At 35.6% G+C, this 18,570-nt stretch overlaps 1 protein-coding gene across 2 annotated transcripts; it reads left to right on the top strand.

Moving 5' to 3' along the window:
* The first annotated feature begins 862 nt into the window (after positions 1-862).
* LOC140796462 (myosin-11-like) lies at positions 863-17,439 on the top strand. Of its 2 annotated transcripts, none has more exons than XM_073149503.1 (39): positions 863-1,237; positions 1,580-1,708; positions 3,096-3,239; positions 3,345-3,490; positions 3,569-3,725; positions 3,814-3,872; positions 3,990-4,149; positions 4,280-4,429; positions 4,526-4,662; positions 4,760-4,906; positions 5,026-5,127; positions 5,255-5,312; positions 5,401-5,502; positions 6,466-6,503; positions 6,637-6,763; positions 6,844-7,011; positions 7,364-7,495; positions 7,638-7,747; positions 7,874-7,934; positions 8,728-8,905; positions 8,985-9,190; positions 9,279-9,398; positions 10,308-10,406; positions 10,729-10,950; positions 11,476-11,615; positions 12,317-12,428; positions 12,525-12,575; positions 12,678-12,761; positions 12,880-13,050; positions 13,134-13,289; positions 13,395-13,601; positions 13,792-13,935; positions 14,200-14,270; positions 14,361-14,460; positions 15,940-15,996; positions 16,364-16,420; positions 16,506-16,586; positions 16,700-16,782; positions 16,892-17,439. In XM_073149503.1, the coding sequence occupies exons 1-39, from the start codon at positions 1,235-1,237 to the stop codon at positions 17,013-17,015; spliced, it is 4,593 nt and encodes a 1,530-aa protein (XP_073005604.1). In that variant the 5' UTR covers positions 863-1,234; the 3' UTR covers positions 17,016-17,439. The 2 variants fall into 2 exon arrangements, with proteins under 2 accessions (XP_073005604.1, XP_073005611.1); XM_073149510.1 differs by having other exon boundaries at positions 8,728-8,909; positions 8,989-9,190.
* The last annotated feature ends 1,131 nt before the right edge of the window (positions 17,440-18,570 follow it).

Below are 18,570 nucleotides of genomic sequence, written 5' to 3'. Positions count from 1 at the left end.
AATCTAGGAAGGATTCAATCTTTCTCCTAATTTTTTGAACAATAATACCTTGTTTATCTTGTCAGATACCTAAAATATTTCTTCCATTAAAAAAGAAAAGATAAATAATATGAAGGTAACTTCGAAAACTATCGGTTTACTAAATGGGCATATTCAGCTACTCAACACTGTGGAGCGCCAAAGGCACTTCGAGTAGCCGTTTAGATGGGAGTGGATAAGCTTTTTTTGGAGTGTGATGCCTTAGAATTGGTGGAAATTACTCTTTCTATACACGAATGCATGTTACCATTGAGGTTTTTTATAGATATAATTGTGTAGCATACACATATGAAGGGACTCTTAGCCCCATTCATTTCAGAAATCTATATTTTTTAATTTTAAAATATAACTCTTATTATAAAATAATAGTTAAATATTATAATAATTATATTTTAAAATATAAATACTATTTATTAAAATTGTATCATATAACACATACTAATTTATCCTTGATGTCTATCCCATCAACCTACTTTATATTAAATCAAAAAATATTTATAATAATTTCATATTAAAGTTAATTATTATATTTTTATTTTAAAATATAAGTGAACATGAAAATAGTTATTTTCGTAATAAAAATTTTATTTTAAAAAGAGTAAGGAGGAATTATAATTTTTAATCAATCCCGGGCTGCTTCGGCCAGACTAATATAAGCAATGCATTTTGTTCTCTTAAAAAAAAAAGAAAATGAAAAAAAGGTATACGATGCACAAATAAGAGTTTTTGAGGGGTATAAACGCAAAAAACCAGCAAATAATAAATAAGAACGTTTCTCCTAACGTCTCGGCACAGAAACGCAATCTCGATGGGGGGGGTAGGCTTCTCTCTCTCTCTCTCTCTCTCTCTCTCTCTCGTCTCTCCTTACTGAAACGAGCGAGCGAGCGGAAAAGATGGGAGCGGATTCAATGGCACCCCAGAAACAATTAGGAGCAACTCACCTCCACATACCAACCCACAGGTGGAAGCCAAGAGCCAAACCTTCTCCTTCCTCCTCCCGAAAGAAAGGAGAAATCCCGAGACCGATCACAGGATCGCCAAGGACAAGGAAGAACGAAGAAAAGAAAGCCAAGAAGCCATCTCGTCCGTTTCATTTCAGATGGATTGCTTCTCTCTGGTTCCCATCGGATTCACCGTCATGTGAATCCGTCGATTCTTCCTCTGCTCCCCCTGTTCGATTATTGAACCATAGAAAATGGTACATACATTTTTTTTTCACATTTTCTTTTCCAATTTCTCTTTGTTTCCTTGTTTCGTTATTCGAAAAATCAATAGATTGAAAGTTGAGACCTTGAAAGCCCATGATGAACTAGGCATTGTTGTTGTTGTTGTTCCGATTAGCTAAAGGAAGTGTATAATTTAGTACGATGCAACTAAAACTATAAAGTCCTTTTTTTTTGGTTTGAACAGATAATTGCAATTGCTAGATATTGTTTTCCTCCTTATTAAGTACATGAATGCCAGTATATTCTATTTCATTCTGACCTAGGAAATTTTCCACATAACTGTGACTAACCTGCATGTGGATTAATTGTTGCAGGGAACCCCTGTTAACATCATTGTAGGTTCTAATGTATGGGTCGAAGACCCATCATTATCCTGGATTGATGGAAAAGTTGTTAAGATAAATGGTGGAGATGCTGAGATCCATACGACTAATGGGAAAACGGTAAGTCTATTACTTATATTGCAGCTTGTAGTTTCTTAAATTTACATACTCTCTGCTCATTCCTCATCTGTCTCTCACCCCCGTGACTTACTTGCTCCTATGGGCACATGCTGATCAGCCATTTTCATGACATGGTGCGGCATGAGGCATGCTGTACAAAAGATATGGCCCTTGGGTAGAGCTTCTTGAAATTATCAGACGTTAACATTCAACACATAGACAACACAAAAGGGCATAAACAACATATATTTGTCATTTCTTCTATTAAATATTGTGTCAAGTGGCATCAATGTTATGATCTTTCTTGTACTATTAGTGCCATAGTGCATGATAGTAGTAAACTTATGTAATCATAAGATTGAGCTCCCTACTTACAGGTTTATTTAGATTAGCCAGATTGTTACCCTGATTTTGAAGCTTTATCCTAAATTATTCTAGATTCAGGAGAAAAAGGGTTCTTCAAGTATTCCTAAGCAAGACTTGCTTCGATATTTGTCAGTATTGTTGATCCTGTCTTGTAAATTACACGACATGATAGACCTTATTATTCCAGCACTTTGCTTACAGCCTTATGTAGTCACTATACATGGTTTATTAGTACCTTACATAGTTTTCATGGTAAATTTTGAAGCCCCAATTTATGCTATTAGTTGGATTTCCTTATAAATTCTTGTTTCTTCAATAGAACTTGCATGTAGTGGCGAGCTTAATTTTTCTGCAGCTTGTACCTCAACGGAGGAAGTCCGCCTTATGACTTTCTCAACTCTGCCTAGTGCGTACAATTTGTTAGTCCTGTAGATTTTGGCAACTGAATCTTTCGGGACAATAAAGGAGCCAGTTTTTTGACTGGCTGAAAGGCATAAATGGATAGGTCTCATCTGGATTACATTTTCACCTACCTGATGCAGTATTTCTTGTAGTCATTCTAAGTTGCATTATCAGATTACTTGTTTGCAAGATGTAAAATATTCATGCACATCTGAATTATACTCAGATTCAGTTACTTAGCTGCACTAAATTCGACTTTCTTTTGTTGTGTCATGTCAGTTTGGTGAGTAGTCTGTGGGTCAAAGTTGGCATGTATTAAGGCCTGTCATGTGAGAAGCTTATGCTTTTGCCTCATAAATACCATGACCATATCTTACTTTACATGTACCAGCTTTATCCTCAAACTTATAGCATGGATGAGTGATGAATATACTACTATTAGTGTTACAATATATAATTAATGACGTCTGCGATTACTTTTATACAATACATAGCTATACATGCAAATAAGATTTGTGGATGCTGTATGTAAGATGTGATTTAATGCAAGTTGATTGGAAAAGAATGTTCTATGTGTCCTGGTAATATGGAAAACTGATGATGTCTATTCCACTGTTAGGTTGTTGCCAACTTGTCAAAGCTATACCCCAAAGATATGGAGGCTCCAGCTGGTGGGGTTGATGACATGACAAAACTATCTTATCTGCATGAACCTGGAGTTTTGCAGAACTTGTCAACCAGATATGAACTCAATGAGATATATGTATGGCAGTTTCCTGGCAGGCCTGTTTGTATTACTGTGTACAGCTCATCTGGTTTAACAAGCTATAATTTTTCAGTATAATTCTGACACTTAGCAATGTGGCAGACGTATACAGGAAATATTCTTATTGCTGTAAATCCATTTCAAAGATTACCCCATTTATATGATTCTCACATGATGGAGCAATACAAAGGAGCACCCTTTGGAGAGCTAAGTCCTCATGTTTTTGCAGTGGCAGATGTTGCTTATAGGTGATTAATTTCTCCTATATGGAGGAGCCTTTCTTGCATGTGTCAACATATGAATCTTACTCACATTATTGGAAACAGGGCAATGATAAATGAGGGGAAAAGCAACTCTATTTTGGTTAGTGGTGAAAGTGGTGCTGGTAAAACTGAAACAACCAAAATGCTTATGCGCTATCTTGCTTATTTGGGAGGACGTGCTGCAACTGAAGGGCGAACAGTTGAGCAACAAGTTCTGGAAGTACTAACCCTTCAAATGAACCAACACAATTTATTAAATTCTTCTAAGATATTCTCTATTGTACAAAATTTAACTGATATTATTGCAGTCAAACCCAGTTCTTGAGGCCTTTGGAAATGCTAAAACTGTCCGGAATAACAACTCTAGGTCTGTTATCTAAAGCAAATCAAATGTCATATTTGATGCTTTTTATCTTTTTATACTATGAACTGATGGATGTGCATCTTATTCACTATACCTTTTCTTTTTGACAAATTGTTTCAGTCGTTTTGGCAAGTTTGTTGAGATTCAATTTGATAAGCAAGGTAGGATATCAGGTGCTGCTGTCAGAACTTACCTTCTTGAAAGATCTCGAGTTTGCCAAATTTCTGATCCAGAGCGTAACTACCACTGCTTTTACCTTCTTTGTGCAGCACCCCCAGAGGTAATATTTCATATATACTTGTGACTACTGTTGAAAGCTTTACTTTTCTTGCCTTGTCTTCAGTGACTCATATTTAAGGTCCTACTTTTGCAGTTGTTTGTGTGTTATCATCTAATTTATTTTATTCCAGGACATTGAGAAGTACAAATTAGGAAATCCAAAATCATTTCACTATCTCAACCAATCAAAATGCTATGAGTTGGTTGGTGTAAGTGATGCACATGATTATTTAGCCACCAGGAGAGCCATGGACATTGTTGGAATAAGTGCACAGGAACAGGTGTTACACCTACATTCTATGATTACTATGCTTAATTACTTCTAGATTGAAACTAAAGCATCTTCTATTTGTTTTTCTGATGTAAGTTGCTTCCAGGATGCTATTTTCAGGGTAGTTGCAGCCATCCTTCATCTTGGTAATATTGACTTTGCTAAGGGGCAAGAAATTGATTCCTCAGTTCCAAAAGATGACAAATCTAAGTTCCATCTCAAGATGACTGCGGAGCTTCTTATGTATACTTTCTATCCTTAGTATTTTTCCTTTATTTTTTGATTCTTGGTAGTACTTATAACTTTTCTTAGAATTATTCTTGAATGTGGCCATTTTCAGGTGTGATCCTGAGGCTTTGGAGGATGCCCTCTGTAAGCGTGTAATGATAACCCCCGAAGAAGTTATCAAAAGGACTCTTGATCCTCTTAATGCAACTGTTAGCCGGGACGGTTTAGCAAAGACAATATACTCTTGTTTATTTGACTGGTAATATTGTCATGTAAATTTAAATGTATCACTTTCTTTTATTCATTTACTCTCAGATATGTAAGGTAAATGGATGAACTACAAACATCTAACGTTGGCAGTGTTGCATCATTTTGCAGGATTGTCGAGAAAATTAATGTCTCCATTGGGCAAGATCCAACTTCAAAATCTCTGATTGGTGTCCTGGACATCTATGGTTTTGAGAGTTTTAAAACTAACAGGTAACCTTGTTTATAAGCTCTTTGGTCAGATGAATATAACTATAAAAGGGGGAAATTACTATGTTCATGCTTCTCGTCTACCTCTTCTATTTTCTCATTTCTTAAATTATCACAATTGATTTTGCAGCTTTGAGCAATTTTGCATCAACTATACAAATGAGAAATTGCAACAACATTTCAACCAGGTAACATTTACTTCATTTATGTAAAATTCTCATTTAGCCGTTGCTTTCTTTCTCAAGCACTCTTAAAGTGTCTATTCTGCTTTTTCAGCACGTGTTTAAGATGGAACAGGAGGAGTATACCAAAGAAGCAATTGATTGGAGTTACATTGAATTTGTTGATAACCAAGATGTCCTTGATCTAATCGAGAAGGTCTGTTTACTCATCTACTATGTCTCGTAATAGCATAATGTGGTTTAATGTTTTTTGTTTTTTTTCTTCTATGTAATCACTAATCACATTCACATATATATACACATATCTATATCTTCCCTGTAGTACTGTCATGGTTGTCACAGTATTGGGATTATGAATACCAGGATTGAACGGCAGTTTACAACCTGGGATTGAGCTACAACTTACGTACTCTTAGTTGTGCATCAAATAATTTCAAATTAGAAAATTTATTATGTCAATTTGATGTGCAAGTATGGAGTTTTTCTTTCTCTTGTCCATTTATTTATATATGTACAAACCATTACTAATGTTTTGGATTTTTCATTGTCTTATTTACATTTGAAATGACTTGCAGTAATTACTGTATTCACTACATATAGTTGATACTCAAACTACTACACCTTTCACAATCTATGCTTAGTATTTCTTTTACTCTGAGTAACCTAGAGTAAACATATTCAGAGAGTGGGAACTGCCACATCATTTATGGATTACAGATAAAGCATAAAACACCTGCTCCTTCACAGGATGAGACTAAGAAACTCCACACCAAGTGGTATGAGACTTCTAGTACCATTTGGAAGTCAGAATCGATATTGGGCAGTATCTTGATATTGCTCTGCATGGACTTATGTGCCATGTGGCATAATTTGTATCGGTAGGTATCGGCATGATATAGAAATTCAATACAACCTAGCATTGTATGAGGGCTTGCCAGGCTGTGCCGAGAATTAAGTTGCAGGCATGGGGAATGTTGACGATACATAAAATCTTGATTTTGACAATGTCAACTATTGACAGTTGGAAAATTGATGTTAATATTATATCTCCACAAAAAGATAGTTTTTTTTAAAACTTATTTTAAATGATCTTGAATGCATAGACATAGAAGAGGAGGTGTAATTAAGAAAATACTTACAGTCCTACTTTGTTGTACAGAAACCTGGCGGCATCATTGCCCTCCTTGATGAAGCATGGTATGTTAATTTTCATGTGTTCTTCTTTATATTTGTTTGGAATGTTTTACGACCAAAATTAGAATCATAAAGGTTTGTCCTTTATCTAGCATAAATTTCCTCTATTATTAACTATGTTCTATTTTGTTAACAGCATGTTTCCAAAATCAACACATGAAACTTTTTCTCAGAAGCTTTATCAGACTTTCAAAGTACATAAGCGCTTTATCAAACCAAAGCTATCTCGGACAGATTTTACTGTATGCCATTATGCTGGCGAGGTTAGGTTTACTATCTCCTTTAGTATCCTAGGCAGAGAATTGGTTCCTTTTTTAAGTAATATGATCCTTGTGGTGATCAGGTTATCTATCAGTCTGACCAGTTCCTAGACAAAAATAAAGATTATGTTGTGGCAGAACACCAAGATTTGTTGAGTGCATCAAAATGCCCATTTGTGTCAGGCCTCTTTCCTCAGCCTGAGGAGACAAGCAAGTCTTCTAAGTTCTCCTCCATTGGATCTCGTTTCAAGGTTTGTAGTTCTTTTCCTTTATAATTTAACATTTAAAAATAGGCATAACTTGGTGTGACGGTAAGGTTTGCCATTCTGCACTCTATTGATGCCAATTCAAGTCGGTAAGACAACCTCTCGAGTATTCTTTCTTTTGGTTTTGGGCGGCGGATAAGGCTGCATACATCATTATATTGTACCCTTCCTAAACCTTACTGGTGGGAGTACCATACAACGGAAGTCCTTTCTTTCTCATCTAAATGTGATCTGGACATGCTTGCACAATTGATAGTAGGGTTTATATGTCTTTCTACTTGGTCTGGAATTTAGGAATTTATACATACAACTGACTGTTATGGTCTATCCACTGCAGCTACAACTACAAGCTCTGATGGAGACATTGAATTCAACAGAACCTCATTACATCAGATGTGTGAAGCCAAACAATTTACTAAAACCAGCGGTGTTTGAAAATGTTAATGTCATGCAACAATTACGCTGTGGCGTGAGTGTTTTCTCTTTGTTTTAGCATTTGATGATCTTTCTAGTTCCTGCTCATTCTATACAGTTTATCTTAATAAGAAGTCTATATCAATCTCCCCATTGCATATTGCATGAATGCTTTGATAATTGGTATATATCTTTAGGGTGTTCTCGAGGCTATCAGAATCAGTTGTGCTGGATATCCTACCCGTCGCACATTTTATGAGTTTTTACACCGGTTTGGTCTACTTGCTCCAGAAGTTCTGGAGGGAAGGTAACTTTCTCATTTATTTCTTTGATCTTGTTCTCCGATAAGTTTGTGTCAGACTTTTCTTTTGATTCTACGAATATTGTCTGACTAAAATTTATTTATAACTCTGTATGTTGTATACTTGAACAGCTATGATGAAAAGATCGCGTGCAAGAAGATTCTTGAAAAGAAGGGCCTACTGGGGTTTCAGGTAACTTCTGGACCATACTAGTTACTACAGTATTACGTGCAGTGAAACAACAGCCTTGCACAATCATCATATGGTGTTGCCATGTTATAATATATTCTTTTTCCAACTCTTGCTTTCCTGAAGATAATCATGATCTTTAAACAAAGATGGATGTCTTCATCCTTCTTAAGATTCAGTGATGGTTCCATTGATGGACTAAAATCCAAATAGGCTTTATACTTTTATAACAGCAGGTTGGGCTGCATTCTTGGTATTTTTCATGGAAATTGGTTCTGATTTAGAAATTATGAGGGCATATTAGGTGAAACAAAGTAATCCATGATATAGATCAGCATTAATTAAACTTTTAGTATATGTCCTGGATATATGTTCTCCATTGTCTCCTTTCCAGAACCTATGATTCTCCTTTAGAGATAGTATGCAGGGAAATCAATGCTACTGTGAAGTGCACCATTTGTTATCTGATCTGACATATAAAAGTTAGACATTTATGTATTACTTTTGGACCAAACTGTAAATATTTACTTGACTCCAAAACCCTACATCATATTATAATCTATATAAAACACACAGAATTACAGTTTCTTATAGAAAAAAGGATCTTTTCAGAAAACTTTAGAAATGATAAAAGCATTTTACATAGTTTTGTTGAGGTCTAATTGGAAATAATCTCCTGATTATTGGTTTCAAAGTCTTAACTATGTTTTTTTTTTTTCTGACTATTAGTCAACTATAATTCAATATTAAATGCCATTGAATAAATTACAATTGAATTTTCTGTTCCTCTTTCCAGATAGGCAAGACAAAGGTTTTCCTTAGAGCTGGTCAGATGGCTGAATTAGATGCTCGGAGAGCTGAAGTGCTTAGCAATGCTGCAAAAGCTATTCAAAGGCAAATACGAACACATATAATGCGGAAAAAATTTATTGCATTGAGGAAGGCTACTATAAATGTGCAGTCACTATGGAGAGGTAGGTTTAACTAATGTGAATGTTAAGATCGTGTATTGGTGCATTCTAACAAATACACAACGTCATGTTGTGCTTGTAGGTAGATTGGCATGTAAGCTATATGAAAGCATGAGAAGAGAAGCTGCTTCCATCAAAGTTCAGAAAAATCTGCGAAGACACCAGGCTAAGAAGTTGTATACTCGTTTAAAAGATTCAGTTCTTGTCTTGCAAACTGCATTGAGGGCTATGGCAGCTCGTAGTGAGTTTAGATTTAGAAGGCAAACCAAAGCAGCAATTGCTATTCAGGTTGTTGTTTACCTCTTTTATTGCAGTCATATACATAGAATTTGTTTCTTGTAATATTTATTTTCCTTGATTCTCTACTGTTGGGCAGTCTCAATGGCGCTGCCATAGAGCATATTCATATTACAGAAAGTTAAGGAAGGCATCAGTTGTTACTCAGTGCAGATGGAGGGGAAGGGCTGCAAGGAGAGAGCTGAGGAAACTTAAAATGGTGAGTAAACTCCAAATTTCTTGCCTCTTTGTGCCAGAAGATAATTATAATATCATGCAGAATAGTTGTGTAATTGCACAATGTTCCAAGTTTCACTACCGTATCTACAAGTACATGAGATCTATTATCTGGTGAACTGATCAAGCTGACTGGTGGCAACTAAATCATTTCACCACCACCTGATGTTCAGGCACACAAAATACTTATGAAGCTAATTACCTTAATGACATAAGCAAACTGCTCTTTCTATGCTTGGACATCTATGACTTCATTATTGTAGAGAATTATGAAAGTAAAGAAGTTGAAAAGGAAAGGATAGAGAAAAAGGAAACTACTAGATAAGAAGCTAATGCATGATTTTACCCATTATTGATTTTCTACCAATAGAGGACATGAATAATAGAAAGTATATGGTGAACTGGAAGTTTGCTACTACTATTTGATGATAGAAAAAAAGTGAGGATGAACAAAAAGGTTAAAATCAAGAAAGGACAATGAAAGGGAAGAGAGGATAAGACTTTTTATTCAAGTGTGACTAATTTATCAATGAGGAAGGACAACCATATGCACAGTTAACAAGAAAACAGGAGATTTTGAATTTTATAGAAGTTCTATAGATATAGTTGAGTAAAAAACACGAAATTCAATTGTGAGAACTTGTAAACTCAATCATAGAACCCTGATATTACATTATTATATTTCATCTTGGTTTTATCCATTTTCATAGGGAATAGTCTTTTTGTCATCATCTTTATTTTTAATGCAACTGATGGTTTTCAAACGGCTACAACATTCAATGTATGAAAATTAAATATCTAACTTGGATATTATATCTGAGACCACATATAAATTTCTCTATACTTTGTAGTTTGTACATCTCATAACATGCTATCTGTAATTTTAATTCAGGCAGCACGAGAAACAGGGGCACTCAAGGAAGCAAAGGATAAGCTTGAAAAAACGGTGGAAGAACTTACATGGCGTTTGCAGTTGGAAAAGAGAATGAGGGTACTCTTTGAACCTTCCAACTGTCTCTCACTTTTGCTATTTCTGTATTCTTGTTACCTTGCATTCTTAATTTCTTATCGGTTGAAATTCGAAGTACAGTAGACAAGTTACTTTAGCATATCGTTTCAACCTTTTATCTCATATATGAATAGTTAATTTGCAGCACTCTAGTTAATTTGCAACATTCTCTATTCTGTAAGTTTAACTTTAATATTCCTTGTTCTGCAAGTTACTTCTGGAGGCTGATGGTCACTGCAGTTCAATTCTTCTACTCCTATCTAATGCATACAGAATAATTTCATTTTACCTGTACTGTATACAGACGGACCTGGAAGAAGCAAAAGCACAAGAGATAATAAAATTGCAGAGCTCATTGCAAGTAATGCAAACTAAAGTGGATGAGACAATAGCAATGCTTGCCAAGGAACAAGAAGCTGCTCGAAAGGCTATTGCAGAAGCACCTCCTGTTATCAAGGAGAAGACTGTTCTTGTTCAAGACACTGCAAAGATTGATTCCTTGATGGCAGAGTTGGACCAGTTGAAGGTACTTAGCAATATCTACATCTTATGATGTCGTTTTTCCATGGTTCTTTATTCTCCCCTGATACTGCTACAATTACTATGTAAATCATTTCTTTTAGTAGTTTGGTCCATAAATAACAAGACTACAAGAGTAGGTCATATTAGTAGAGTTGTGGTGTAAATGTAACTAACCCAAATATTCTTTCTGGCAAGTATAATATATCAGGAACTATTTCTGAAAAGGAGCTTGTAAACTGAAATATATATTACTGAAGTTATATTAACTAGTCAAACATATATAACCGGTGGATGCTTACATTCTATTTTAGATTGCTAAATTAAAAATTGCCTAGTTCAATGAGCTACTGCTACTGGTGGTGTCTGATACAAGTTTTCTCTTATCGTCAATTCATGCCATCTCCTTCTACCGAGTTCTGTGTGTTAGATAGAGATACTCTACAAAAACACTCATTTTACTGAAAGTTTATGTAAGGTTTGAAGCGGGACCACTAAAATATCTATATGTTCCTACCTAATGTCCTTGTAGGTCTCCATACTTTCAGAAAAACAAAGAGCAGATGATTCTGAAAAAAAATATGCTGATGCACAGAGAGCAAGTGAGGAACGACAAAAGAAGCTGGACGAAGCAGAAGGAAAACTATGTCAACTTCAGGAATCTTTGAACAGGTTAAATTTTACATTCTTAACATGGCTGAACTTTTTCCAAGTACCTTCGCTACATACAACAGATAAGAAAAAGCTCCGATTCATCAACAATTTATTTTGATTGTTATGGATGACCAAGAAGTACTTCTATGATTTAATTCAGCTGGACTTAACTGTTGGTTTGGCAAACTGTTAGCTAATTTGTTTGAAGATTTCTTAGTATTGGAAGTGTGACCAAGTAACTGATAATCCTCCTAGTTGCCTGGTACCAAACTGTGGCTGATATGGGTGTTTCTTGTTGCCAACTCCATCAGAAGTCTGAATGCATAAAACCTCGCTAGGGATGGAATTTGGCACCAGCTTCTAGGGATTGATGTTAACTTCATAAAATTTGTTCAGTTCTTTATTGGAGCTTTCTCACTTTTGACATTGTTCAATAGCCCATCCCAGAATCGTGTATCAATATAATACTTGATTTTATTTGACTTCACTAAAATGCAGACTTATCCTTACATTTCTTATATATTGATATATATTTCATAATTTCACGTCGCTATACTTGTCTATGGTCACATTATCTGGGTTGACATTCTCTCCTTTCCTTCCAATTTTAGCAACAGCATTTCACAATGTAGATTCATAGTTGACTGGATATTTGTAATGAAACTACATCCTCAACTGTGTATTCTTCTGTTGTTTAACATTTTCCTTCTTTTACTTAGGCTTGAGGAAAAGCTCTCAAATGTGGAATCAGAAAACAAAGTGCTCCGTCAACAGGCTGTTTCCATGGCTCCCAATAAATTCTTATCAGGGCGGTCTAAATCAATTCTGCAGGTAATTCTAACAAAATTCTTAGATTGTCACAGCTCTCTAATGTGACCCTTTTACTTCATTTCATGTTTTACTTGATGATTTGTATATTGTTGTCAGAGGAACTCTGAGAGTGGTCATGTCTTAGGCAGCGAAACAAAAACAGCTTCAGTAAGAGCAAGCCTCTTTTGTATTCATACCATACTCAATTAATTGCATGAGGAATAAATGTTGTAACTGATGTCAAATGACCATATTTAAATGATGCTTTAGGATTCACAAGGCACCTCCACCACTGCGAGGGAACACTCTGAAGTGGATGATAAACCACAGAAGTCTCTCAATGAGAAGCAACAGGTATAATTAGCTAGCTCTAGAATTAATCCTTATTTTTCCATCTAAATGATTTTTTTAGTATGTGCAACCCTAATAGTATGTTGTCATTCCCATTTGTTCCATTAATTTCCATGAACAGGAGAATCAAGATTTGTTGATCAGGTGCATTGCACAGCATTTGGGCTTTGCAGGGAATAGACCAGTCACTGCCTGTATTATATACAAGTGCCTTCTCCATTGGAGATCATTTGAAGTTGAGCGCACAAGTGTTTTTGATCGAATTATTCAAACAATAGGACATGCTATTGAGGTTTGAACTGTGGTGTTGTAGATTCTTCTATTCTGGTAAAGCATAAATGGCTGTTCTAAATTGTTATTCCTCTTCTATTTAAGACCCAGGATAACAATGATGTCTTAGCCTACTGGCTTTCGAATGCCTCAACTTTGTTACTGCTACTCCAACGTACTTTGAAAGCAGGCGGAGCTGCAGGCATGGCTCCACAACGTCGAAGATCATCATCAGCTACTTTATTTGGGAGGATGACTCAAGTACTCCAATTTCCCCTCTAATGCACTCTAATTACGTAGCTGAAGTAATTCTTGTGAAAATTAATTTGTAGGGTATCTGTTTACCGTGTGTTACTTTTGATATAGAGTTTCAGGGGAACACCTCAAGGTGTGAATCTTTCTATTGTGAATGGGAATTTGGTTGGTGGAGTAGATATGTTGAGGCAAGTGGAAGCCAAGTACCCTGCTTTACTGTTCAAACAACAACTTACTGCATATGTAGAAAAAATATATGGGATGATCCGAGATAACTTGAAGAAAGAAATTTCTCCTTTGCTTGGTCTATGCATTCAGGTAAACATGATATGCTAGTAAAAGTGTTGATTTTCATGTATTTCTTTTTTTTCTCTGGTGGTATTTACTTTTCTTTTTGTGTTGCCAACTTGCTAAGTTAGATAAACAACTATAATAAATATAGATGATATTTTCATGCCAATTGTTGCATTTGTTTTTTCATTTCTTCCCCTCAACATGGATATTATAGGCCCCAAGAACATCAAGGGCAAGTTTGATGAAAGGATCTTCTCGTTCTTTTACAAATGCTGCTGCCCAGCAATCTCTGATTGCTCACTGGCAAGGGATTGTAAAGAGTCTTGGAAGTTTTTTGAACACATTGAAAGCCAACCATGTCAGTATCTTCTCTTTGGAGCCTTCTTATATTTTACATATATTTGCCTTCTGGATAGTAATTCATATCAAAGTCATTCATTGCTTGCCAATTTAATCAGGTTAATAAATTCTGATGGCAGATATAAAGGGGCTAGAATCTGTCAAGCAGATTTGAGTTATTATTATTATTGACTTTATAAATAAAAAGTTTGTTCTGTGTCTGTGGAGTTTCCAGTGAACAAATATATTCCCTGACCTTTAACTTGTGTATGTGCTGTACTAGGTACCTCCCTTCTTAGTACGAAAGGTGTTCACTCAAATATTTTCTTTCATCAACGTGCAGTTATTTAACAGGTAAATTTGTTCTCCTTGCTAATTCTTGATATGCGGATGCCTGGTGGTGATAGAGCTCTTATGACAATCATCTGCACATTTCCATTGCAGTCTTCTCTTAAGGAGAGAATGTTGTTCATTTAGCAATGGTGAATATGTCAAAGCTGGACTAGCCGAACTTGAACATTGGTGCTACAAAGCAACTGATGAGGTAGTTTTCTAATTTTTGTTTTATTTTGTACTAAATGTTGAATAAACCAAGTAACCAAGTCTACTAAGTCAACCAGAACTAACTGAATCAGCCTGCTCTCGCTGCTAATTTATTGTTCCTTATGCTGTTTTGGTTCTTGTTAATATGTAGTTAGTAATGAGTTCAAGTACTGTTATCAATAACTTTAATGATCATAGTTAGTATGTCATCTATTATTGATGAAGGTTTATGGTTTAGTTCACCACTGAGGTATATTGTAAGACATCAATTTAAATGGTGATATTATGGACTTGCAGATGGGATGATCAGTTATAGTAAAATTTGCTGCTTAGCATTTGAAATACTAAGAGAGTTTTATGACTGAACAACTTTTGTTCAGTGGGTGAATCTATCCAAAAGCTTGTAAAACTCAGAATTCTTAAAGCATGATATAAAAACTGAAGCTCAACAATTTATAATAAACAAATAATAGTAAGCATGCTTGTAAGGAGAATATTAAAGCACGATTAATAATAATATGAGTAACAAACTAATGATATGCTCAATTCTTATTATACGAAACTTCTCAATCTTAAATAAATGTCATATTTTTTATTTTGGGTTTGTGTATGTGAATCCACAACAATTAGAAGTCGTCTTTAGATGGCGTTAAGTTTATTCCTCATAGCTGATCTGATTATGGTCACTGAGAGGTGTTACTAGTGGTAAATATATCTTGTTATTTGCTCTAACCATTGAGAGAAATTTAAAGTCACCTCAGAGATATTTTTGGTTGGACTATTCTCTAACTCCACTAAATTTAGCTAAATGGATCACCATATGATTATAAATATATCTATTTCTCAAAATTTAAGGTAGACTGAAGTCACCACCGGAAGTTTTTTGATCTAATTTGAGACTATTTGTAAAGCCCTATCTACTCACTATTTAGGTTCCTCTAGATGTACGGAGAATAATATTTCACAAAGATAACATTACACAAAGTAATATTGCACGAAAATTGACATTGCATGAAGATAACATGCTAGCTAGCATAATAACATGTATATATTTTCATGAAATACGGAATGAATAAAAATGTAGGTGGATCCACTCACCTGTGACGTGAAATCTCATTTTTAGTGGGTTGGCATCTGATATTAAGCTTTAGTAACCATGTGGCCAAATGTGGAAGCTCATATCAACCAGAATAAGGATTGAGGAACTAGGTTTTCAACTTTGAACATTAGTTATAGACTTTCCTGTCTACTGTTCCTTTTTGATTTTTTCCCCTCACACCAATTTATTTATGTTGCATTGTTTTCTAGTACTTGTATCACTAGAGAAGGGTTTTCTGATTGACTGAGGTTACAAATTTTTTCTTCTTTTTGATGCTTTGATAAAGGAGATATTAACATGCACTATAAGGCTTAATCTTGTTCATGGCTGATCTAGTTTCCTATCTATAATTCTCATTTCCAAATTATCTGGAATTTACAGTACGCAGGTTCAGCTTGGGATGAGCTAAAGCACATAAGACAAGCTATCGGTTTCCTGGTATGACTGGCATTACTTACCTTATATGTAGTTTTGTATGCCATTTGGTTTACATGTACTTCTTGTATCAACAATTACCATTCTTGAGGGGAAAAAACTTCTAGACCCAATCAAAAAGTAATGGTAGCAAATATGTATGGCCTTTAGTTGGAATCTTTTCTACTTTGTGTGAAATCAGCTAGGTCACTTGCTTAGTGCTTAAAAAGTTGTATGACTCATATAGAATCATTTGACCCAGGAATATAGAGAAATATCTGCATGAATAAAATACTTGTCATAAGTTGTAAGTAAACATGAGATTCCTCAACCCAAAGGTTGGAGAATTTCGAGTTGTAAGATTTAAATCTCACATAATGACTTTTTTCAGGTCATCCATCAAAAGCCGAAGAAGACTTTAGATGAAATTAGCCATGACCTTTGCCCAGTGAGTGAATCCTTTTAATGTTTCATTTTGCATCACATAAATGAAGCTTTCTTTATATCAACCAGTTCTAGTACTCCATTCACAGGTCCTCAGTATCCAACAGCTATACAGGATCAGTACTATGTACTGGGATGACAAGTATGGGACACATAGTGTGTCCCCCGAGGTAAGTTCAGAAGCTGGTGCCTTTCAACCTGAAATTTCCGATCGTCAGAATCTCAAGTTATTTGCTTTATGGATTTATAACTAGATTAATTTTGATGGAAATTCTCCTATTAGGTTATATCGAATATGAGAGTGTTGATGACTGAAGACTCAAACAATCCCGTGAGCAACTCATTTCTGCTAGATGATGACTCAAGGTTACAACAATAACCTGTCAATTAGTGCCCCTTAACTATATTTACAAGGCCTTTTCATTTCTTCTGGATGATATAATTGCATGCTCATCTAACCATATTGATTATGCAGCATACCATTTTCGGTTGACGACATATCAAAATCAATGGAACAGATTGATATTTCTGATATAGAACCACCTCCACTCATTCGGGAAAATTCGGGTTTCGCGTTCTTGTTGCCTCGACCAGAATAAAAGCAGCAGTTAAATGGAGCTTATGGCATTGGGATCAACTAATCATAGTCTTGCAGGAACGTCAACACTCCGACAACTTACTGGGGTCCTGTTGTTCATTTTATTCTTCCTGCATTGAAGGACCTTTGGATGGAATCTGCTTCATGAATGGAGTGACCGCAATTGTAGGATCAGTGATGATGGCAATCTGGTTTCAATTCACTGGCTTGTTGAGTGCTTTCTCTGGAACAGAAAACTCTAGCTAGGCCCAGAGGAGTAATAAGCAGACATTTTTCAGAGCATATTGTTGTTTTAGGTGATAGCTTAGTGTTGATTCAGTCTAAACGAATGTGTAAATCCATTTGTAATTTTGTCCAGTTCAGACGGGGGTATAGATAACAGATGAGATGATCGACAATCAATTTAAAGCTTTTTCTTAATTTAAGCATATGGAAGTCATTAGTTGTTACCAACACCGACTTGATCCAATCTATAACGACTCTGAACCGATTTGAAGATGAGACTTTCGAAAGAAGCTGTGGATGATCTAATCGTTGGATATTGTTGAATTTTGGATATGTTGTCGCCCTTGAAAAGAGCTTTACAATGAATCGATCGCTGGGTTTAGAAGGCTAAATCTTGAGATATCGGCCTAGTAGTGGCCGTGGTCGATGAGCTCTAGCTTGTTAGCCCTTCAATGGCTAGATAGGTGCTAAGTTAATTCCTTCAGAGTGAAGGGGAAGAAGTTGAAGTTGTTATAAAAGAGGGGGGTTAGGAGTTAGAGGAAGCCGACCAAGGACTTGGGCAGTGGAAGGAAGGAGGTGTGAGAGGGCGCCAATGGCTAGAGCAAGAAGGAAGGAGATAAAGATACAATGCCGTTTCAATTATCAGATCTACTTCAATTAGGGTTTCCTCTACATATTTATAGAGCCTCATTCTAGGGACTCAAACAACTAAGTTAAAACCTTAACAAATCAACAATTTTTGCGCGGTGCATTCGAACACGCTCGATCATGTTCAAACGTGAAAATACAGTTCTCTCTCGTTGCGAACATGTGCAGACGTTCGAATGGTCGCGTTCAAATAGGCTCGAGGCCGTTCGAAACACGCAAATCATGTTCTATGTTTTTATGAACACGTGCAGGCGTTCGTATGGCCCGTTTGAACGCGGTCATTATGTTCGAACGCCTCCTAGCAAAATGTTTTTTTTCAAACAAAAATCAACTAAATAAATAAGTTCATTTCAATGAACCCAATGTCGCAAGTGAAGCCAATATGAACTGAGTCGTATTATCAGTATTTGAAAGAGTATTTGTTCGAGAAATATATATGAAAAATGCAGCATCAATCAGTCAGCACCATATTACTTGCTTCTCTGTTAAGTGATTTAGGCTAATCCTGTTGATTTAATAAAATATTTTTTTTCATAGTGTGTTTAAATTATATATATTTTTAGGTTTATCTAAGTTACTCAAAAGTTCAGCGTTTTACATTAATTAGGCTAGTTTATATAAATCCTGGATTGTCTAGTGTTTTCACGGTTCTGACATGATAGTTGCGTTGGCTAAAATAAATC

Source organism: Typha latifolia, chromosome 1, assembly GCF_019914945.1.
Source record: "Typha latifolia isolate L0001 chromosome 1, TyphaL0001v2, whole genome shotgun sequence".
NCBI lineage: Eukaryota > Viridiplantae > Streptophyta > Magnoliopsida > Poales > Typhaceae > Typha > Typha latifolia.
The sequence above is the reverse complement of the archived record's forward strand: the minus strand, read 5'-3'. Positions and strand labels throughout refer to the sequence as shown.

What these genes read in the sequence shown, in the direction of transcription:
- LOC140796462 (XM_073149503.1), top strand. An exon ending in TGCAACAACATTTCAACCAG is followed by an intron (nt 5,313 to 5,400) that starts GTAACATTTACT and finishes CTGCTTTTTCAG; the next exon opens with CACGTGTTTAAGATGGAACA. An exon ending in CCATTGGATCTCGTTTCAAG is followed by an intron (nt 7,012 to 7,363) that starts GTTTGTAGTTCT and finishes TATCCACTGCAG; the next exon opens with CTACAACTACAAGCTCTGAT.